The sequence below is a fragment of the Argiope bruennichi genome, chromosome 3, assembly GCF_947563725.1.
Source record: "Argiope bruennichi chromosome 3, qqArgBrue1.1, whole genome shotgun sequence".
Lineage (NCBI taxonomy): Eukaryota > Metazoa > Arthropoda > Arachnida > Araneae > Araneidae > Argiope > Argiope bruennichi.
The window spans coordinates 16,819,801-16,844,592 of record NC_079153.1 but is presented as its reverse complement, the minus strand read 5'-3'; the positions used below and the strand labels follow the sequence as shown (position 1 = coordinate 16,844,592).

The window sequence follows — 24,792 nt, the reverse complement described above, 5'->3', positions numbered from 1 at the left end:
TTTTTTGCTAGGAATCTCGTTCTTTGATTTAAAATTACCCCATATGAAAAGAAATCAAGGAATAAGAAAGGAAATAACTGAAGGTTATTTTATATGAAATTGATGAGGACAATAAAATAAATATAAATTAACAGTGAGCAAAATAGAAATGAAGCTTTTTGGCTAGTGATCTCGTTCTTTACCCCACATGATTTTAAATTACCCCACATGATTTTAAATTACCCCACATGAAAAGAAATCAAGGAATAAGGGAGGAAATAAAGCAATGTTATTTTGTATAAAATTGAAGAGGATAGTGAATTAAATATAAATTAACAGTGAGCAAGATAGGAATTAAGCTTTTTGACTAAGGATCTCGTTCTTTGATTTTAAATTTCCCCACATGAAAAGAAATCAATGAATAAGGGAGGAAATAAAGGAATGTTACTTTCTATGAAATTGAAGAGGGCAATTAATTTCATATAATATTACAGTGAACAAGATAGGAATAGTGGTTTTGAATAAATGTCATGTTCTTTGGTTTCCTAACTATTCTAAATGCATGTGTGTACGAAAGAAAGAAAAACAAAGTTGCCCCCTACTTTTTTTTTTACTTGTAATTTTTCTTTTGCACTTGCATTTATGATTCCTATTTATTCCTATTAGAAAAAATAAATAATATATTTTGTTCCTCTGCCATTGATTTAAAAATAAAAAAAACATTAAGTTGAAAAATTTAAAAACATGAAATAAGCAAATTACGTATAGTTTGGCTTTGAAGAATCGAGGTTCAAAGAAAATAGAAATAAAATAATGAAGATATAATCAAAAGTGTGACTGATGAATAATTCTCTATGATGCAAATTTAAGTAAAGAAAGCATTATTTTGCTTATTTTTGAAACACTAACATATTAGTTTTTAATACATTTTATATCAAGGCAAATGTACTTACTTAATAATCTAACTATTTGATTAAATTTGGGAAATATTATGAAAACAATCTCAAGCTGATTTTATTAAGAATGCTTAGTATTAATTTAGTATAAAAACCATTTAGTGTAAGGAAGTTCTGTATTTCTTTAGTCTTACTTCTAAATAAATTCAGATATCTGTCATTAAATAAATATTGATCTTAGTAAACATAAATTTTAATGCCACTATGAATATTTAATTTTTGATTTCCTTTCACTTAATACTCATTTGATAAAAACAAAATGATTTACTTAATTAATTTTTACTTCAAGAGTAAAATTTGCATATTGGAGAAAATTGCATTAAACTCTAATCCCAGAAATAAATTTAGGTATATTTTTTTCATTTTTCCGAATAAAGTTTTATAGCCAGAACATTTCTTTAAAATAATTTATATGTTGAGTAAAATTAATATTTCAGGTTTTAAATTATGTTTTTCTTCACTCCAAAAATAAGCTCATAATCTCATTAAGAATTTTAAACTGTTAAGGAAAATCCAAACTCTCTTAAATTAAGATTTTTGTTTCTATAGATTTTTAAATAAATCATATGCGTCATATGTCATAGCATCTTAATTAAATATATCATAAGAAAACCAAAAAAATTGCTGCTCCATGTTATTTCTTGCAGTGGTAGAAAAGATCATTCGGGAAATGCTCATGGAAAAAATGATATACGATACCAGCAATATTATATATTATGCCATTAATGTGTAATATACAGGGTGTTGCTGAATTCGACAGACAAATTCAGAGAGCTGATAGTACGACGTTTAAGGGGTGCAAATCGCAAAAATATAGGGAGTCGGAGAACTGTTGGAATCAATAAAAAATTAATAAAAAAATAACAAATGGTGTTTCAACTATGATTTTTTTTAAGTGAAAGCACTTTCGTAACGGCTATTTTTCATGTAAGTAACATGCCACTCTGATGAACCAGGGGTTGTAAATTATTGAAAACGAAAAAGCAGTTTAGGACATTTATCTGCAAGACTATTAAACCTTTAAGAAAAATAAAAGCTTGAAAATATAAGGAATTGTATACTGTTTAATTTGATATAAGTCTGTAGTGTGAAAACTGAGGAGGTTTTAAGATATTCAAGAAAAACTAAAATGTTTGCCGGGAAACAACACTGTGATATCGGCACCGATGTTTACAGAGGATGTTGCCAAATTCGAAATGTAAATTTAGAGAAGCGATAGTAGGCATTAGGGAGATGAAAATTTATCATAAAATATTGGGTCGCAGGAGACGTTTATTCTGTGAAAATCGCAAAAACAGACATCGAAGTAACAATTATCCTGGTGAAGAGAATGACCCTATGAATGCGAGGATTTGGAACAAGGTAATCGAGAAGAAGAAGCCTTCTCGTATGTGGTGAAGAAAAATAAAAACAAAGAGCATTGCAGAATTGATATTTCGAGGAGTATAAAAGCAGCTTATATTCATTAAAGAGCAGTGCAGAATTGAGAGTCAATAAGTTTCATTCGCAAACAACATATCAGATTTTGCGAATGACGAATATGCGGATATGCATTTAATTTACGGCCGAGCGGATGGTAATGGGCGCTTAGCAAAAATAATATACCAAGAACAATATCAAAGTAGACGTTGTCCCTACCACAGCACCTTTGCAAATATTGATTGACGGATCCTTCAAAATAAAGAGGCCAAACGCAGGGCAAGAACGCAGTGTGAGCACACCTGAAACAGAAAACCGAGTTTTGCTGTGCTTTGCCGAAACCCATCCACAAGCACGCGATCAGTTGCAGCTGAATTGGGTATTGGGCACAAAATGGTGTGGAAAATCATGCGTATTGGAAACATGTACCCCTTCCATTTGCAGAAAATCCAATTCTTATGCCATGACGATTTCCCATGTCGGATGGAGTTCGCACGCTGGATGCTTGGTGCCACACAGGAAGATGCACTCTTTCCTGCAAGAATCTTATTCTCAGTTTAAACCTTCTTTACTAGAGGAGGCGTCTTCAACACGCACAATGTACATGTTTGGTCATCCGAAAATTCCCATATCCCTCTCCCGTCGAACGTGCAACATAAATTTAGTATAATTTGGGAAGGAATTTTCGGAGATCATCTGTGGGGACCGTATCTTATGCCCGAACGCCTCAGTGGCGCAAAGTACCTTGTTTTCTTGCAGCACATCCTTCCGGCCATTGCACGCCAGAACATGTTGTTAATTCATGATGTTGCCCCAGCGTATTTTTCGAATTCTGTGCGTAACTACCTAAATGATATATATACTGGGAGGTGGATTGGAAGCGGTGGACCTGTTGATTGGCCTCCACATTCCCGGACCTCAACCCCTTGAATTTCTTCTTCTGGTGCCACATGAAATCTCTTGTTTATCAGACACCTTTAGATACAGTGGAAGATGTCGTAGCAAGGATCGTCGTAGCTGCTGGAGAAATCGCAAGCACACCTGGTATGTTTGAGCGCGTCTGGCGGTCCTTTAAACGTCAGTGTCGGTTGTGTAATGACCTCAGCAACATTCAGCAATTTTTATAAAAGTTTCTCATCGTCTCCTTTCTTATGTCATAATGGCTGTGCTGTAAATGTATGCTGTATCTGTATTCCACCAAATAAATTTTCACCATCGTTTGCTACTTTATAATTCTTTGGAAATTCTTATCGCCTTGATGCCTACTATCACTCCTCAGGATTTTTTTGGTAGAATTTTGCAATATATTCAGTAAACATCGGTTCCGATGTTGCAGCGATGTTTCCTGGCAAACATTTTAATTTGTCTTGAATATCTTAAAACCTGCTCAGTTTTCCCACTATAGACTTATATCAAAGTAAAGAGCATAGAATTCCTTATATTTTCAAGCTTTTATTTTTCTTAAAGTTTTAATATTTTTGCAGATAAGGGTTCTAAACTATTTTTTTCATTTTCAATAATTTACGACACTCTGCTTCATCAAATTGACCTGTTACTTACATGAAAAATAGCCTTTAAAAATGTGCTTTCACTTAAATAAAATTCGTAGTTGAAACAAAATTTGTTATTCTTTTATTAATTTTTTATAGTTCCCAACAGTTCTCTGACTCCCTATATTTTTGTGATTTGCACCCCGTAAACGTCGTTTGGGATCCCATGTTGTATGGTAATTCTTCATCCTCTTGATCTCTTGATACCTACTATCACCCCTCTGAATTTGTCGGTCGAATTCGGCAACACCCTGTATAATATACACTAATAACAGCAAAGATATAAACTGTAACTGAGATAAACAGTTTAACTATATCACATTTTAACTCTCAATAACATTAATTGAATCATCATTTTTTATGAATTTAACTGATAGAAAACGAGATTTATTTTCAAAAAGAATTATAAAAAAATTCATTTTCTTCACATTTTTATAATGTACCATTCTTAGAATTAAAAATCTTCTACTTTTGTAAATTAATTAATTACTGAACCCTTTTTAATATCAGCATCTTTAAGAAAATCAAACATAATTTATACATAATATATATAAAATTTATATAATAATATACTATGAATTTTACAAAACATATATAACTTAGTTTGTAATTTTTTTAAAACTGTATTTTTAAAATTTAAGAAATTTTATATGTTTGTATAAAAATTAAGATTTAAAATTTAGTTTTAATCTAAAATCTTTTTCGTAAATCTAAGATTTTAGATTTCTGCTAATTTAGACCATTAAGTATTTGAGTGTAACCCAATGATTATTTCGTATAAATAGATTACATATATAACTGCAAACATTAAACATATCACGTTCCAATATTTGTTCCTTATCGATCAATACTAAAATGTTCCAAGAAATCATAAACCATAATCATATCGATGAATAAAATTAAAAGTAAGCTGAAATCTGCCTACTTAATTTATGAAATATAGCCCTAAGAATTAAAAAAGAATTTCAAGAATTGAAACGAAGTCTTTAAATCTCAATTTGCGAATAGAAATTGCGAAGGTAAAATTATTTATTCGATGCTTTACTGGATGTTCTAATAAATTCATTATTGATTTGATTATCGAATAAATAACTTCAATATTTATTTCAACTTCACGTTTTTGTTTCCAATGACTAACGCTTCTTGATCTGTATATAAAAGCCTTAAAAATAAATATATAAAATCTAAATTTTATCATGAAAGATTTCACCTGAATTACCATGTTAAAGAACTGGTGTTTCTAGGTTTGGTCTTTTGTTAGACTTCCAGATAAATATTATCCTCATTTAAAAGATGTTCTTTGTGAAGTTGAAAGCAAGCTATTATCATGACGAAACGGATATGGTCTGAATCTGTATCTATAACAAAATAATAACTTCAGAGCTTAACCGATTTCAATACCTTATTGTTTCAAAATATTTCTCTTTGAAAGAAATTAGAACCATAAACAGGATAATTGGGGTTTTATGCATTCATTTGTAAATAAAGTAGTTGACTTTTGTAAATCCTTTGTTAAAAATTTCGAATAAACTAAAAATATAACAAGTGCTACATTCTCTGTACTACGAATGCTGATTTTGTTATGATATTTATGAAAATAAAGGGGATAGATACAACACAATTTACTCTGCGAAAATGATTTTATTTTATTAGTTCAGTACGAAACTAAAATGCAGAAAATTTAAAACCAAGCAAATGAACAGGCAAAATTACTTGCGAACATCTTTTACTAGGATATATTTATTTACACCAGCTTTCATCCTGAAAAACCTCAATAAATATAAAATAAATAAGCTAGATAGAACTCTTGATTCAAATTTATACAAGATATTGATGAACTAACGTAATAAATAATATAATATACTAAAAATGGAATGAAAAATATTTTGAAAAATAGCATGAGCCTTAGTCCTTTTGTACAGGATAAAAAAAGAACTATTAGTCTATGTATTATTTTGAATGGGAAAATAAATTAAAAAGTATCAAACTGAAAAGAAATTAAGTATGCAAGAATTTCGCGCAATAAGCGAATAATATTTGATGCATTCCTCTTCTTAAATGTATAAAAAAGTTGTTTAGTAAGAATTATGTTGGCTTTGTAGTACAGCCTAATGCTTATAATAGAGAATGAAGAATTGTACTATCGTTTGAATATTTCTTTGTAGATTTCTGATTAATCCTCAACAGCATATTAATACACTCAGTTTTTAGTGAAATCCAGATAATGCTTAATTGCAAACTGATAATGTTCTTAAAGTTTAGTTTAGTTATTTTAACGTCCCGTTTTAAAGCAACACTATGCATACTTTGGGACGGACTTCCTAAGTTTGAACGGTCAAATGACGAAGACGACACCGGAGATGGCATCCCTCTCTCCAAAATTTCAGCGGAATAATGTTCTTAAAAGAAAGAAGATAGAAGGTGTAAAATATTAAATGTAGATTACTAAATGGACTATATGCATTACTTTTTCTATAAAGTTTCGACGAGTGCTGGTTCGTTTCTTAAACGATGAAACTAATTAATGATAAACAATATTTAATTAACAGTTCAATACTGTTCATGATTGAACGCTCACCATAGAATGCCAACTACGCAACGAGATGAATAAAAAGCATAATGAACAAAAAACAGAATCTATACGGAAGAATGGTTGCCACAATTGGCGCACTATCATCTGACATGGCGATATTAACAATATTTTTGCTTGATATTTAACAGAAGGGATATGCGCCATCGGTAGAAAGAGTTTAAAGAATCTCACCATGCAGAATATCCATTGTTATTGGAGCCCAATAAAAAATCATATTTATAATCGTTTCAGATGAGCATATAGTTCCTTTTTGAAGAAAGATTAAATAAAAGGAATAATTATATTAAGATATATTTCTCAAAAATTAATACAGTCTAACTTTTTATATAGTCCATTATTCTCTCTATTTACATTTAAGAAAATATTCTTTACTCTACAACATTAAAAAATTGCATCCTTCTGGAGCAAAACTGATCGAGTCATGAAGCGTTGGAAATCATTATTTTAGAGGAATTTTACAGCTAAACTCGCTATCACAAGAGATAAGAGTTGTAAATTTAAATGTTCCTATGTTATATTATGTTTTTCAATCGCTCCTTAAAATAAGTTTAAGAAATTAGCATCTAAAAACGATTCAGTTTCAGTCGATTTTTCATATATGTTTTAAAACATCAAATATTTTTTTTAAAACATGACTAATAAGACAGCTAGATTTTAGCAAAGTTAGAGTTTTTAACATTTTAAGAAATGCATTTACTGACGGTAACAACAAAAAATATTTTTTTTTCTATCCTTTAAAACATTTTTGTTATTGGAACTATATGTCTATCTTTAATGGATTAGACGTTAGCTTTTGGACCAAGATAAGAGTGGACCTCTTGCATATAAATCACGTGCTCTGTTGTGCAATAAATAGGAACACCACATAATAGATAAATTGTATCTTGCTCTATAAATACACAATTGTTCGACGAAATTAATTATTCATCTAAAAGATAATGAAACGCCATGCAATAAATAGAAAGATGGCATCTCATTTCTCAACTATACAAGGCCCAATAACTATAATTGCTCGACAAAAAGGTAATGCAAAATTTAACTATCACCAGTTGTTTCTATTTAGACATACCTGGACAGTTGTGACTCTGATTCTGAGATTTAATAGTTTCTGAGCATTCTCCACTTTACCATATTAGTTTTATTGCACTAAGTATAAATTGCAACATTAACTTCTATAGAATATTTTGCTTACCCCATATTAGACTGTTGTCCTATTTATAGGGCAAGTCAACCTTCTAACTCTCCGACCCGCCCTAAGGCACACGGATTTAAACCATAGAACTGAATGACCGGACCGCCGCAACAGCAATTGGCGGGAACTGTGGTTGAGTCCTAAGGGCCGTCACCGGCCACGGTACAACCCTCCCCGAAGGAAGTACGTCCCGTCATCGGTGGGGGGAGTCAGATCCCCCACCTATTATTGTACCCTCCAGGGTGGCGAGATCCAACCACCATGCCGGAAGCATCTCATCCTCATTTTGAGGTGCCCCCCCGAGGGTCCTATTTATAGGACAGTTGAATTAAATGTGAATAAAATAAAAATAAACAATTAAAATCTACATAAAACTTTTCGTAAATTATTATAAATAGATTAAATATAGCAAAGTAGTGGGAAAAATGGAATTTAAAAAATAATTAATTAAAAGTAATTTATTTAAATTCACCCCAAAAATACTGTCAAAGTTTTAATCTCTTAAATAATAATAAAATTATTATTTTTCTTTAACAAACATATATAGTTTTAAAGTAGATCATCAGTGTTGTTCAAAACATTAAAAATATCCATGAAAAATATAAATATTACAGGCGTTTCCATTACAGGCGTTTCCAAAAATGACTTGCGTTTTCCATCTGTCCTATATATAGGACAACAGTCTGATATCCACCTTTATAACAAATCGCCGATACATCTAGATCGCATTCCTTGGATTCAGAGAACTTTTTTATCTTTTCATGCTAGGGAACAGGGGTCAACAAAAAGTTGGAATGTTCCTTGGTATCAGTCCTCTTTATGAAATTCCACATATGCTTGTGAAACTTGCCTTTAGTGCTTTCTTGTTTGTCATTAGTTCAGTTGCTGCTTTATTTTGTAGTTACGAGTTTGCTGACTGTTTTTGCTGTTTTAAAATGGCCAGGAAATTTCTAACAGCGGATGAAGCTTTTGAATATTTGAATTCTCTATCCGATGAAGAATTTGATGATCCTAAAATGACAATTATTCCACCGGAGCCAGATGCGATCAGTAACGAAGAAGAAACAGACGATTTTTTTTCACAATTTGTAATACAAATGAAACATGTGGTGATCTTGAAATTCGAGATACTGCTGAATTATAGGGGTTTTGTCAAATATCTGTGAAGAAATTAAGTTTGATACAAAACCCCCTAAATGGAAAATAATGTGAACCAGAATTTTCGCTTTCATTATGATGTTTTTCTTCTCAAGACCATCAACATATTACCGATACGATATTAGAAAAAACTTCCGCTGAACTTTTTCACATGATGGCTAATTTTATGATATCGTATACAGATACAGAAACTAATGGAATTGCAGCTCAGAAGAAAGATCATTCTTTTGAAGTCAACGAAAGTGTCACCGAAAAGTTTATAGGCAATGTTGTTTACAGAGGTTATAACATTTTATCAAGTGAAAAATGTGTTTAGAAAATACCCCGGACACTGACACAACCTTGGTGAATAGAGCTATGTCCAGGAAACAATACAGTGACATAAAATATTCTTACATTTGAATGACAATTCGGCCATTAACAAAGAGAATTGTTATTACAAAATTAGTCCACTTTCAGAGAAACGTAATATTGCACTGCAATAATTTGGAATATTTTCAGAAATTGGAATATTTTCAGAAAATATAACAATTGGTGAGAGAATAGCACGATATTTTGGCAAACACGATTGTAAGATGTGCATGAAAAATAAACCTATAAAATTTGTATTATGTAAATTTGTATATTTGTATTACAAATTATGGATGTTGCCATCCTATAATTGATATCACTTCATTATTATTTCTTATCAATAGTGCTCATCAAAACTTTTTGAAGCCACTTTCACAATGTGTTGTGGAATCTTTGTTGTAAAAAATCCTAAATTTCGCAGGATATACATGGATAAATTTTTTACTTTACATGGGTAACATCAACATTTCTCAGGTCAGGAACAATAAATTACCTTAATGAAACTATTCCGATAGCAACATTAGGCAAAGAGGTATACTGCAGAATAATAAAAAACTTCGTCTCCTAAATTGTGTGCATTTCTTAGTAAAAAACCTAAATGGTCGTCAAAGACGATGCAAATTAAAATCTTGCTAGGAACAAGCCTATTACAATTTGAAATATTTGTGATGCTATACCATGTAGAGACTATGTAGACTATGTAGATACTATGTATGCTATGTAGACTATACTATGTATGCTATACTTTGGATTTCCATTTATAAAATCCTTTTTGCAAGATAATTCAAACTTTGTAATTTTTAGTAGGGTATTGGATCATTGTCCTATTTATAAGATAATCTATATTTTAAAAAAGTATTAAAATTATTAAATTTTTTGTGTCATATATGTAAGACCCTTGTATTAATCATGTCTTTAAAATTTTATGTTTTTCCTATGTTTGTTTGTATGAGTGGTTTAATATGGGTTTGCTTGCCGCCTTTTGTGGCTTGAAATCATGGGCAGTTTGCATACAATACACAACAATTTCAATTAAAACATAACATATAATTCAGAAATCACCAAGGAAATATATCTAGACACATATATTATTAAGAGATTTAGTGGGCTTCAAGCATTCTCAGGTTTAGAAAATTAATTCTCATTGTCCTATGCATAGATTGCAACACTAAATTCCATGGCATATTTTGCTTAACTTGCCACTTTTAGGCTATAAATCATGGGCAGTTTGCATGCAATGCACAATCATTTTAAGACTGAAAGATAACATAAAAACCAACTATCACCAACGATATCTATTTAGACAGCGATCTGATTGTGACTCTGAGATTAGTGGATTTTAAGCACTCTGTATTTTACCAAATTAGTTTTATTGCACTATGTATTAGATTGGGACACTAAATCTATGGCTTATTTTGTCACTTTTTGTAGCGATCAACTTATGGACAACTTCAATTAATTAAATGCATTTACAATTACATTATGTTTTTTTTATAGATTCGCTTTTTTCGATCTGAAATAATGTCTCTCTCTGACATTGACATCGCATTTGAAGGTCTCGAGGAAACGCTTGATGAACTGAGGGCTACCGAAGCCAATTTTGTGACACAATGGGACTGGCAGCAGCTACGACGTATGAACAAACTACGCCTCATAGATATCAACATGATTAACTTGGGATCAATAGATCAGGTCTTCCCACCTTTGAAAAGCCTGAACGCTTTGGGCATTACCAAAGCTGGTATTTCTTACATTGTAGACCACGCCTTTGAAAATCTTTCTGCCCTTCGAATTCTCAGTTTGGTGGATAACAATATTGAGGACATCACGAGAAACATGTTGCCAAATCCTGCTCCTGAACTTGCATTTCTGGACTTCAGGTAAATAAGTGTAGTTATTTATGGTTATTCTTTTCTTCTACAAATTAATTTATATTCTTTGTTATATTACACAAACTTAGGAGTATTGATTATTATTTCAATACATGCAATAAATTAAATGACATCTGAAGTGTTTAAGCAAGTCCAATTTATTTTTGTTTTTTTATTAACTCCCATTTTGACTTAACTATAGGTTTAAAAAAATCAGAGCTCTGTAATTTGATGCAGCAGTAAAACTGTTTAATGTATGAGAAGGACTTAGAATTAAAACAGTGTTTTTCAAGTTTCGATCTTGTAAATATACTATATTGAGAAATATGGGATAAAAAATCTATCGTACTTCATAAAGGGTGTCTGAAAATTAACGTAAGATTTGAATTAAAAGCATGTCCAATTTATAGTAAAGTGTTGGCAACCTTATTAAAACCATTTGATAACTGATAATTTAGGGTTAGTAAAAAAAGGAGCATTACACGATGGAACAACGTGTTAACGCAAGATTTGAATTAAATAAAAAACATATTTTTTGTTAAATTATTCTATTTTTATTGAATTGTAAAGTACACAGAATAGGATTATGTATGAAATAATACAAAGGGCAAATGGCCTCCATGGCTTTGCTGGCACATACGCACTCTTTTTCCATGACTTTTTTTTGCATAAATGTAGCTAAATTTTGTTGATACATCTTGAATTTCCTCTTTCAATGCACACGTACTTATGGGCTTGTTGGCATAGATCTTTGGCTTCAAATAACCCCATAAAAAGAAATCCAATGGTGTTAAATTACACGATCTAGGGGGACAAATCTCATATTTTCGAATTGTGGCCGCCAGACATTCATTATTTTTGAAATATTGTTCAACAATTAAAACACGTTGTTCTGTCGTATAACGTTCCATTTTTACTGATTCAATGATTTTTAATAGGCTTCCCGACGCTTTACAGCACGAATGGTGGCAAATTCAAATCCTACGTTAATTTTGGGACACCCTTTCTTAAAAAAAAACTTCGAAAAGAAGAAGAAGAAGGAAAAAAAAGGGGGGGTATACTAATACTGCTGAAGAACAATTATATGAAATGTAGTATTTAGAACTTCAGAGATTTTCTTCTTTTCCAGTTATACTAACCGCCAGTTTAGATATTGATATAAGCTAACAAAAATAACTGATTTTATGCAGTTTGAGAATGGATGTAAAATTATTTCGAACATTTAGATATTTCTATGTGTATAAAGAATTTCAGTATAATTATACATATGATAATCCATTTCCAGGAAATGATGGTTTTTTCTATAATCAGTTTCAAAACCCCATTTGATTCATACATTTTAAATTTAAATTTAAAGTCCTTATCCACATAAAAGTATTTCTATTATCAAGAGTTGCATATAAAATGAAAAATTACTTGAGAACAAGAATATCCGAAAAAGTTTAGGATATTTATTGAGTGTGTTGCTTTAACTCTATTCGATGTGTGCTGAAAGGAGAAGTTTGAGTTGTTTGCTAAACTGTGAACTGGTGATGAAAGTTTGTTGTTACGAATCTATAGAAATTCAATATACAATTAGGTAAAAGGTATGTTTTCCCACTAATATTAACAATTTCTAGTTTTCTTGCATTTTCAGTAAAACTAGATAAATTGTATTTGGGCTGTTTGAAATCTCTAGCTGTCGGACACTGGTATGCAATGTAATACAACAAACTATACTGAAATTTTAGCTATCTGCTACCATTTCCTGGTTTGTTACTGCAGTATTCGTGATAAAACATATTAAAATCGAACATCATCCCTCATTGACTTTGTTGAGTATATTATGGAATGACTGAGTAACATTAATAAAAGACAAAATCATTAAGGAGATCATCTATCAACAGTTCTGGATGGTGAGTTGAGGATTTGTCTTGAAAGTTTTTTAGAAAGACAATCTGTTGACAAAAAAGAAATGATGAACCAGATAAATGGATTTACCAGTCAATAGTTCATGAAAAACATCATTAATTTCAGAAAAAAAATTATGAAAATATTACGAATGTTAAGTACTATTGAATATTGAGAAATTTTCTTTAAGTACGTTGATCTGAGATATAATAATCTTTTAGCATTATCTTAAGAGGATTCATTATTGGTGGTGCTGGATTTGTTAATCATTCATGCTGTGTCTTGTATAAAGTCATTTAATTTAGAGCAATGAATTTCTCATTTAATAAGTGCTATAGCAATTATTGAACCTTTGAAAAAAATTTTGAATGGTGGTGATTTTGTTACACGTCCCAAGAACGATAGAGATGTATGGTCTATGAAATTGTGCACCCTGAAGAAGTTCAATACTAACAATAGATTGTCAATAAGATCCTGCCGGGAGAGGCCCAGATAAATAAGAATGTGATTAGGAGAAGCCTCTTCTGTAAAACAATTGGTTTAGACTTCAGACCTTCAGAATATTTGATAGCCCTAATATGCTCCCTGAGAAGGCGAGCAAGGGTAGTCAGATCCTGCCTGCTACAAGAGTCATAGATGGGAAAAATGAGCAGTTTCGGTGCCCTAAGAGTTGAGCACCAAAGATAGAAGTCTGACTTTTATCTCACTTCTAAGGAAGTGATTTTTATCTGATTTTATTTCGGATCTTAATCTCACTATTTATGATAAGGCTCACCATATATGGAAATAAGAAGTTACCAAGTGATTAAGAAGGTTTTCTCTTGCCTGAAGGGTGTAATAATGATGATGTGATTATGTTAGTCTCATTTTTGATTATGTATTTTGCTTCCAACTGGAGATATCTTTGTATGGGTCAGAGATTCAACTTTGTTAGTAATCGCAGAATCTGTATTATTATCACTGCTATTTAATCATTCAGATTCCGGATCCATAAGCATAACGAAGAGAAGTATATTATTAATGGAAATATCTAGCCAAGCTCATGACAAAATTGAAATGTAACCTTTTCTCTTGATCAAAGCTATCTGAAAAGAACTTGAAGTAAAAGTCTGATTCAGCTCCTTTGTGGTAGATTGCCTTTCTAGACAATTTTCAAAGGAAACTATACTATATTGAAATTCCGTTTAAGGAACATTAAAAAAATCAGTCCGATTATCATAAAAAATTCATTGCTAAAGCTCGTATAAATTTTTCAAAAAGATTAGATTAGAGCACGTCTAAAGATTCATATTTCTTTGAAATAACATATCTTATTTTGGTAAACTGCTAGTAAGTAGTATAATTTTAGACAAATTTAATATGTCCTATTTTATCTGAATCTATAACATACATTACATAATTTTTAAGGATATCATCCTTTTTTTTTCAGCAATAACGAGATAAAGACAATACCGAAAAACTTTTTCACTAACATGCCAAAACTTGTTCATGTTTCTCTCACAAACAACAAGCTTATTGTTTTGCCTGAAGATACCTATTCATGGGCTATTCAGCACTTGGAGGCTCTACTAGTTGGAGGTAGGAGTTTTAGAGTTTTTTTTATATGTCTAAAATAACATGTGGAACATATAAAACTATGTTCTATTTTATTTTCGGATTTTTCATTATATATTAAGTTCAGACTATTAAATTTTATTTTTAGATTCTTCTTTATCTGAAAAATAAATATTATGAATTCAGAAATATTTTACATATACATTTATTGATCACAATTTGTTTAACAATGCTTCTGGAAGATATGTTCTATACGTACGATATGTTTGTTCTATAGCTGGTAGAATTCGTTATTTATATAAACAAGTGAGAGTAATTAATGATTAAATTGGCATGTAATTCATATAAAAATTATTCTGTGTGCACTCAGGTATCCCAACGATTGTTTATAAAATTTAAAATTAAATGAAACATACAAGAACAAGATATTTTTGCAGTAGAAATGGGAACAGAAGTGCACAATAGATGCTACTTGGAATTCGTTGTCAGTAAATTAATCAAGAAATGAATTCAATGGATGTCAAAGATTGAACCATAGCATACGTGACATGAATATGCAATTGGAGTAGTTGACTGATTCTCGTGTGACTTCTCAGAAGCAAGTAGTAATGTTTAGTCTTAATGGCAATAACCATCCATGGTACAGCTCTTCTCGAAGGAGATATGTCCTGCCATTAAAGTGAAGTTAAATCGATCCCACTATATTCACAAAGAAAGAGACAAGCAATTACTAAACTGGACTCTTCTTGTCTTGTATATGAAATGATCGAAACATCACAAATTTAGATGAAATCTTATTTATTGCAACACAACAACCTTATTACACAAACATCATTACAAATCGTATGCAGTATGCGGGACAATACCAATTAAACTGCTCGGACAATACCAAGTCGTATGCAGTATGGTAGATACCACATTTACCATAACAGAACAATCCAACTGTATGAATAACAATCATAATAACAGCATTACGTCTTAAACAGCATGGTAGACATACATTTACTATCGCGCAACAACCCAATTGCATAAGAAACAACATGAAAATACGCAGTACGATCAATCACTATTGCGAAACAATCCACTACATTAACAACAACTAACAAATCGTGTGCAGCTTGATTGATACAGATTTACTATCTCACAACAACCGAACTGCACGAACAACTTACTAATTGCGCGCAGTATGATAGGTATCCATTAACTTATAGAACAACAACCGAACTGCTCGACAACAGCATTATAAGTCGTACGCAGTACAATAGATATACTTTATCACAGCACAATAAACCTACTGCTCGACAGCATTATAAGTCGTACGCAGTACAATAGATATACTTTATCATAGCACAATAAACCTACTGCATGAAAAACAAACATTAAAAGTCTTACGCAGAATGAAAGATACATATTTACTATAGCGCAACAACCGAACTACATTAATAACAACATGCAAGTTATATTCAGTATGATAGATACAATTTACCATAGCAGAACAACCCAACTGCATGTATAACAACATCACAAGTCGTACACAGCATGATAGATGCATATTTACTATTCACAACATCCAACTGCATGTAAAGCCACATACAATTCGTGAGAAATATGATAGATACATATTTACTGTAGCGCAATAATTTACTACATTAATTACAGCTTACAAATTGTGTACAGTATGATCGATACATATTTACTATAGCACAACAACCGAATTGCAGAAACAGCATTACAATTCGTACGCAATATGACAGATATACATTTAACATAGCACAAACAAAACCTCCCGCATGAAAAAAATTACAGCGCAACCGCATTAATAACAACATTACAAGTCGACGCAGTATAACAGATGTACATTTACTGTAGTAGAACAACCCAATTGCATGAATAACAACAATGTAAATCGTATGCAGTATGGTAGATACATATTTACTATTATACAACAACCTAACTTCATGAAAAGCAACAACATATATATATAGTGTAGTATGATAGATACACATTTACTATAGCGCAACAACCGAAATGCATGATAAACAACACGCTAGTCGAACACTTAATGATAGATGTGATAGATACAGTATGATAAATACTGTGATCAGAGATAGATAGTATTTAGTTACTGATAGATAGATAGAAACTGTGTTTAATTACTGATAAGAAACAAATCTTTTGAAAACTTAAAATGAAAAGTGAAGAGTTTAAATAATTCTAAAGCGACATACTTATTGCCTGTTCCAATTCACGTATTTCTGTTGTTTTGTGATTTTAAATCTATATTTCGTTATATCTGAATAATACGTTTTATTTGATCTATTCTTACCTTTTATTTGATTTACAATTAAGAGCTCCTACAATTTCTCTCTTATAGTTTGCGACTCTATGTGCTTTGGAAAAAGAACTTATCACTTCATGCAAAAGAACTTATCATTTGTTATATGCCTCATAATAACGTTAAATTTGTTAATGACTTTATGAATCCCCCTGAAAATAGTTTTTCTTGTCATTCTTAAGAATGCAAGTAATTCAGTCATCCGTTTCTCAACAAATCTCTGATTTCACACACTTATTATAATTTTAACTCCGAATAAGATATCGCCACTGCTTTTTTGATACACAAAATGCACTAACGTTTGAAAAATTAACCTTTTATGTAGAAAACTGCTGACATCGTAAAGTGTAACACGTTTTCTGTAGTAAGAAACTCGTCTTTCTTCTTATGCATCGCGGGAGATTTTATTCCTAGCATTTCGAAACGGCGCAGCGCTACAAATTAAAAACTTTATCGAGGCATGAAATTACTCGAAACGCTGTTTAGATCATGTAACTGTCAAGTTAAGAATGATAAATTGTGTTATAAGGGCGTGATTTATACTGTCTCAGCCAAAAATTCTTCCCTGAGTAAAATTAATGACCTGTTTATTTGCGTTACATGAAGCAAGTTGGCCTGGATAATATATCACACCGTATTCATCTCGTCTGTTATATTTAGAGGCGCGAATTGAAATCGTTTTTCCTTCCTAATGCAGAATGCGCACTTTTGTAATCAAGTTTCACAAATCGTCTTCATGTTTTGTGAAACCTGCCAAGTCGGATAATAAGTAAGGAAATGGGTAAGATGTAAATTCATAAGAAACGATTCCAGAGTTACCAGCTTGGAGATGCTTTTGTCTCGTTTCAATGCAGTGGAAGTTCAAAATTATGAATAGAAGTATGAATTTTAGAAAAAAAAATTATGTTTAAAATTTTGAATAACGTTTTATACTTGTTTGTCACTTTTGAATAAATGCATATTTAAAACGTCCGAATTTTAAAAAGCTCAGTTTTGTTTACTTATATTAATGTCCCGTTTTGAGGACTATATTGGGATGGAACTTGAATGGAATTTTTAGCTGCAGTCAGATGATGAGATCACGCAAGTATATACCCTCTTCATACTCCCTTACTTCTAAAAGACAGAAAATGTTCGAAATATCAGTATTTAAAATTCGCTTCTCTCTGTTACTTTGCAATTGTTTTGATACAAAGAGATGTTAAATCATTAGCCTTTAGCACATAAATTGGAGCCACTGTGGCAGATAGTTATGAGCGAGGATCGAACATGCGAAGCTAGATTCCTTAGCCGCGTAAATAACCACTAGACAAAAGTGAATACCTCTATCCAGACGCTGTTACCTGGCTTATGAAGCTAGCGCCACACCACCATGTCACCGCTGCATTATATTAAAAAGTGGGAGTGCTCTTCCCAAAACTTTCTCAAATAATCTCTAATAAAGGTGTTATCCCACAGAAAGCCTTGCATGGCATTGGCGTGCAATAGTTATGAAATATTTACTTTTGGCGTGAATGTAGCATTTTTAATGAATCTATCATGTGAGCTTTGGCGAGTTATTTAGTGATTAATGCCTAGTATACAGTTAATAATATCCGGAAATCAAATCTGTGTTTTCGACGCGCTTATCCCAACTGATTGAAACAAAAATTTGGCACAGAACTACATTTTTAAGTCACAAAATACCATACCAAATATATGTATTACATATTAAATATGCAACCCCATACCCATTTGATATATTTAAATCATCGCGTCTTTGAGTTGTCATGTTTGTATGTTTCTGAAAGTACAGACCCTACAGATGGTCCATCTATTTTTGGATTTGATACAAATTTGAAAGGTGCCTGGACTAGATGAGAGATACCAGACGTTAATTCTGTGCATCGATTTTTTTTCATCTAGCTCTGTTCATTTTGAAGTTATCATATTAAATTATATTCGAACAGCTGGACAGACGGTCTTCCTCTAAGCGGATATTGCTGAAAATTTGATAAAAAGCTACACATTAAGTATAAATCCATCTACCAAATTTTATCCATCTAAATCAAAGCGTTTTGAGTTATCTTTGTCACAGACAGTCAGATATTTTCCAGAAACGTGTTTTTCGAACTCAGAGAGATCTAAAATGTGAAAATACGTCAAAATCGTGAGTTCGATTTTTTTTTTTTGACGATTACTATATCTTCTCCATGCTACGTATACGACAAAGTAGAAAACAAAGAAACAGGGGTAGGCGGGCATCCTCATTGATACATAAGCAATTACAATTGCACTTAAAAATGAATTTATTCATTTATAAATTTCCTCATTCATACTATGATTATTTATAATTATCTAACTTAATTACACTTTTATCTTTCAGACGCTTAATAGTAATACAGGTAGTGAAATTATTAGAAGGCTAATTAGATTCAGCGTTAATTCTCATATGAGCCATTTTTCCATTCATAGTCGAAATAATCGCTTTATTGTTCTCACAGAATGCCGCAGGAGGTATCATACATGATAAATTTACATTAGATTTCCATGAATTGCTGGTCGTTTCTCTTCTCTTCTGTTTAATTCTTGATTGTTCGTAAAGGCGTTAAACAGAAAATTTTTAATTCCTTTTATTCACCAAATATTTCATTCAAATGTTCGCTTTTGAAAGGTCAGAATATTGTATTTTAGAATATATTTTGCGCAATTTTATTTTGATAGTGTTTGGCAACAATAGCAACAACAGCAGCATCAGAAAAAAGGAAATAATGAAGTTCAAAGCCAACAAAAGTTGTGTCAGTAATTCACAGAAACAGAATAAAAGAAATCGTTATCAATGAAAACAACGATAATATCAGACAAATATAATAATTTGAAAAGTTTGATTTTTATCTTTGTTTAGTGGAAGAATGGCTTTTGAAATCAAATGTTTTAATACACAGCATTAATATTAAAGACCATAAAAAAGCCTGAACATTTTTTTGTTGAAATATAAAGTATATATAAAGCATTATTTCCAGTTTATATAAATTTTAATTCTTATTGTTTATAATTCAACTGATGCTGATAATTTGATGCTGGATATAGATATTCGTTTCAGTGCTTGTGCCAAAGCATTTTTCTTCAAGTTATGTATTGAAAAAGAATATTGCGAAATTCTGGAAAGACAAAAAGCATTTTAAGTTGTTTTATGAGTAAGAAGTTAAGAAATATGATTTATTTTCAGTGTGTGCTAAATAAAGAAAACTTAAAACGAAATATTTCCATCTAGAACGACTCAAGGTGGCTTGCATTTGCATGTAAATGTATAATGTGCCCCATTTTACAGAAACCTTTGATCACACATTGCTCATTTGAAAAGTTTAACAGTTAGTAATTAGTAACTGTTAAACTTAGTAAAGTTTAACAGGTTTATGGATGACTCTTGATGCGTTTCAAGAAGTGTTCTGACGCCTTCTTCAGTTTAGAAATTTGGTGCTTTTTTGATATTGTTACGAACTATTTTAGAGCTGGTATAAAATGCTTCTATATAAGGTGAATTTTCTTCTATATTAGGCTATCAGATGCTTATGCTTCAGATAAGCATTTGGAAGCTTATGCTTCTATATAAAGCTATCACACTAAGGTGAATTTTCTTCTATATTAGGCTATCATATGCTTATGCTTCAGATAAGCATTTGGAAGCCTTATGCTTCTATATAAAGCTATTACACTAAGGTGAATTTTCGAAATTATCAGGTAGATATAATGTAACAAATTACAGTAATGAACTTCATTATATATATGCACACACACACACACACACACACACACACACACACACACACACACACACACACACACACACACACACACACACATCATAGACACAGTATGCGAAAGATCAGTCTCTCACCTCCTTGATAAATGTTAAATGGAAAAAAAATTCGGCAGCACATTAGCTGGAGAAAACATCGCTAATAAGATGAAACTATGCTAATTTAGCTAATAAGATATAGAAAACTATATTCAAATATGGTGTTTAACTATGGATCCTATCTTAATAAGAGACCTTTCCAAGCCGTTGGTTACGTTTTTCAGTATATTTTACAAATTTATAAATAGGTAAATAAACTTTTTGCAATATTCGACGTAGTGCAAAATAAGCATTTTCTGGCACATGGTAAACTCTCATTTCGAAAATATTTTAATTCTTAACACACTTATTTAACAAGTTTTGCTTGATGTTCGTAGAATCAAAATTCTGTAATCGATATTTAATCCCTTCTTAATCAAGAAATTTGAAATTTTGTGTATTTATTTGTTCTCGGTGATTAAATGCTTTCAGATAGTTTCAGAATTTAGTAATCATTTAATACACTATTTTAATTCAAGTTTTATTCTATTTGACTTGTGTTATGAGGAAGAAAATTATGAAATAATTGAAAGGCAGAAAACCATTATATTTTTCACACTTAAAAATTAAAGAAACATTGATAAAAATATAAAATAAAAATAGATATTTTTTCAAAACATTTAATCTAACAAAACTATTTATGTATACTTTCATTTGATTTATTTCATGTTTGAAACATTAAATATTATAATCGATTTTATATTCATCTTTTGTATGCTACGGTGTTTAAATTTCGTGCACTGAAGTATTCTAGACACAATATTTTGATATTTTCATGACATATTTATTAGCAAATAAATTATGCTAATTAAATTTTGATTTCACATTGGTTTTATTACTTGATGGCTAATTTGGGGAAAAAAGGATTTGAAGAAGAATCAAATAAAATCTAATTCTACCGTTTATGTTTGATTTTAAAAATGGTTTTTATTAAATTTATTATTATATTTATTTGCAATAGCACTTTCAATAATTACTACAAATTGATGATATTAAAAAATAATTATATTTTGCACATTTTTTACTTCCTTTCTATAGGTAACAAGTTTGTTTGCGACTGCCGAATGCGTTGGCTAATTGGTCGCCGACGTCCATATGAATTTACAGCCACATGTGCATCACCCAGATCATTGGCAGGACAAAAAGTAGGCAGTATAGAATTCAAAGAATTCCGATGCTGATAAAGAAGATAGAACATAGATATAAGAATAAAAGCTTCTGAACACTGTATCTTGAATTCATGGTTATTTAAAACTACAAATTTATCAAATAATTTGCATAAAAATGTCAATTAATCTAACAATTTCAAAGAATAACTGTACAAATGAAAATTGTTGGAAATACTTCTAAATTTATCGCCATTAAACTTATTTAGAATTTGCAACATTCACAGTAATTTCCTCTCCTTATCTTTTCATGTTATAATTTTTTTTAACTTAAAAGAAATATGCAACGTCAGAAGGTGATAAAAAATTCTATTTACTAATATTGTTTCATTTCTGTAAGCTTTGGATTATAATAATTACTTATGATTATAACACTTTCTTTTACTATATGAGGAAATAACCACTGGGTATAGATTTTAGGAAATTTTCTCGGATTATCTGTAATGAAGGCGTTATTCTAACCCTTTCCTACCGTAAATTGTAGTTTTTGTGCTAGACTGTGAACGTCATGAGTGCTCAGATATTTATTTTCACAGTTCCACACATTAGAGTTATTTATTTCATGACATAAAAACAAAAACTGAATAAGCATTATGAGCGTCTTTTCTTCGGCCGATTTGAAATCAAAATTTGACAGAAATAATTTTAGCTAACAAGATGACATATCAATTTATTTAAATCATGATTTCGAATTTACATGCATGCGAAAATGCAAACGACAAATACTCAGCCTCTTGAAGGATTTAGTTCAAAATTTGTTATAAATTGCACTTTAGATTCTAAATCTGTGAACCAAATTGTATCCATATAAAATTTAGTTTTCTTTAATTATCGTTTAAGCCAGTATTCGATCAGAACAGACTTATTTCATTAGAATGAACTTTGAATAGAATTTGATAAAATTTGCAAATTTTATGTAAAAATATAATTTGATGTCAAAGGATAAAATGATGATATAGATGATAAAATGAAGATCTGAATGTATGTAAGCTTCTGAAAAGAAAATCTGAATGAAACAGTATGCTTCTGAGCTTAAACGATAGTCACACAAACGATAGTCAGTCACAAGCTGACATAATTTCAAAAATTCGTTTTTTGAACCGTTGCCGGTCTGAAATGTGGAAAATCATCAAACTTTTCAGACCGAATTCTTAGACTCCTATAATGCTTTCTTCCTGTTGATGATGATGTTTCGTATACGAAAAAGTAATAAGTTTGGAATTACTATTTTAAAAGTAAGTGCCCAAATGAAACCATATTTCAAATGTATCAAAATTTATATCCACCAAAAACACAGATTCAATGTACTATACGATCAATATTTAAAGTAAAATTGGATTTTAAATTTGAAATTTACCTATTCTATCTTTGATACTCAACCATTAAATCATTGAATCCTTGAAATTTATCAGAATATCAGATTGTTAGAAATTAGGAAACAAAATGGATGACAAAATGAAAATATTTGATTTTACATTACGTTGTCATGAATAATAATTATTAAAAAATCGTGCAAACCTAAAACCTAAAGTAGCAACTTTTGGTGTTATTTCAGTATGATGTCTGAATTATTATAGAAAAAATACTGATGCTGAATATAGAAAAATATTGTTGGTGAATATAGCAGAAATACTATTGGATAAATACTAAAAGTAAAATATCTTAATAAAATAAAGCTTATTTTCAAAAGATTATCATAGCTGATTTTTACGTTTGTTTGGCAGCAGAAATTCCATGAGACGAAATAGTTTGATTCACATCTGATTTAATGCAAAAATAAAATAGACATCGTAAATCATATCCATTGAAGCACATTTGGCGAAATCAGACATCTATAAATACAGTTTTCAAAATTTTTGATTGGTGATAGTAACGAATTTGATTGACATACACCATTTTTTTTATCTCTCATCATGAATAAAAATATGATGCTTATTGATGAAACTAATTAATTTAGTTTAGCCATGAAATCCATTAAATGGAAATTTTTCATTAAAAGCTTCATTGTGGTTGGGGACACGTTAGATTCATTTTTTACGCCAAAATAAGCATTCTTGAATCCATTCTAAATGTTTAGGTAATTTTTAATATCGCCTCTTTATATGCTAATTTTGATAATGAAAAATACCATTTATCTTATCAATCAGTTATCTTATCAATTCATATTGTCTTCAATCATTTATCTTGAATAATGATTGAAGACAATATGAATTTCTCTTCCGTAATGAAATATTCATAACCAATATTTATATTAATGATGTAATTTTACACAACGATATCCATTTGTAATTTATCTTAGAAATATTTTATACCGAAAAAAGCTCTTTTTTTAAGCTTTATAAATTGAAGAAGTTATTTTTTTATTCTTTAGAGATTTTTAAAGCTGGGAGTACATCCTTTTCCCCCCTAGAGCTACGGTTCCATTCTAAATCTTGTTGGGAAATCCTGTATTTCAATGTATTTGTAAATTACTGACAGACATGTGTTCTCATTCTTCAAATTTTCTAATATATTTATATTTGTTGCCAATTTTGATGGGTTATATTTCGTGCATTGATACAGAGTCTCAGTTTCAGTGAAATAGGAATTGTATTAACTTGAATGTCTAACATACAGGGTGTCCCATAAATACCGCCCAAACTCTGTACAACCAGATTCCTCGTTTGGAGTATATAAAAAAATGCCCAAAGAACTGTACCTGCACGACGCATAGGTTTCGAGACAAATACGAAAACAAAGTATAACGTCACATCTTGTGCAAGTTGAAAAACACTGTAGTGGACACATTAATAGAAATATTTGATATCTTTCGAGACGATGATGTTTAAAATGTTCGGCGGGTATGTTGCATCATGCATGTGTCTATTTCGGTACACAATCGTGCTAGATCTAAAACCAGAT

General features: G+C 30.8%; 1 protein-coding gene across 1 annotated transcript in view; it reads left to right on the top strand.

Moving 5' to 3' along the window:
• The window catches only part of LOC129962548 (leucine-rich repeats and immunoglobulin-like domains protein 1), a 41,408-nt gene extending 19,453 nt beyond the window's left edge, over nt 1–21,955 (top strand). Inside the window, exons 3-5 of the mRNA XM_056076308.1 lie at nt 10,696–11,078; nt 14,389–14,537; nt 21,764–21,955. Coding sequence (XP_055932283.1) covers nt 10,696–11,078; nt 14,389–14,537; nt 21,764–21,906 — 675 coding nt within the window. The 3' untranslated portion in view covers nt 21,907–21,955. The remainder of the gene's footprint in view (nt 1–10,695; nt 11,079–14,388; nt 14,538–21,763) is intronic.
• Nucleotides 21,956–24,792: the final 2,837 nt, after the last annotated feature.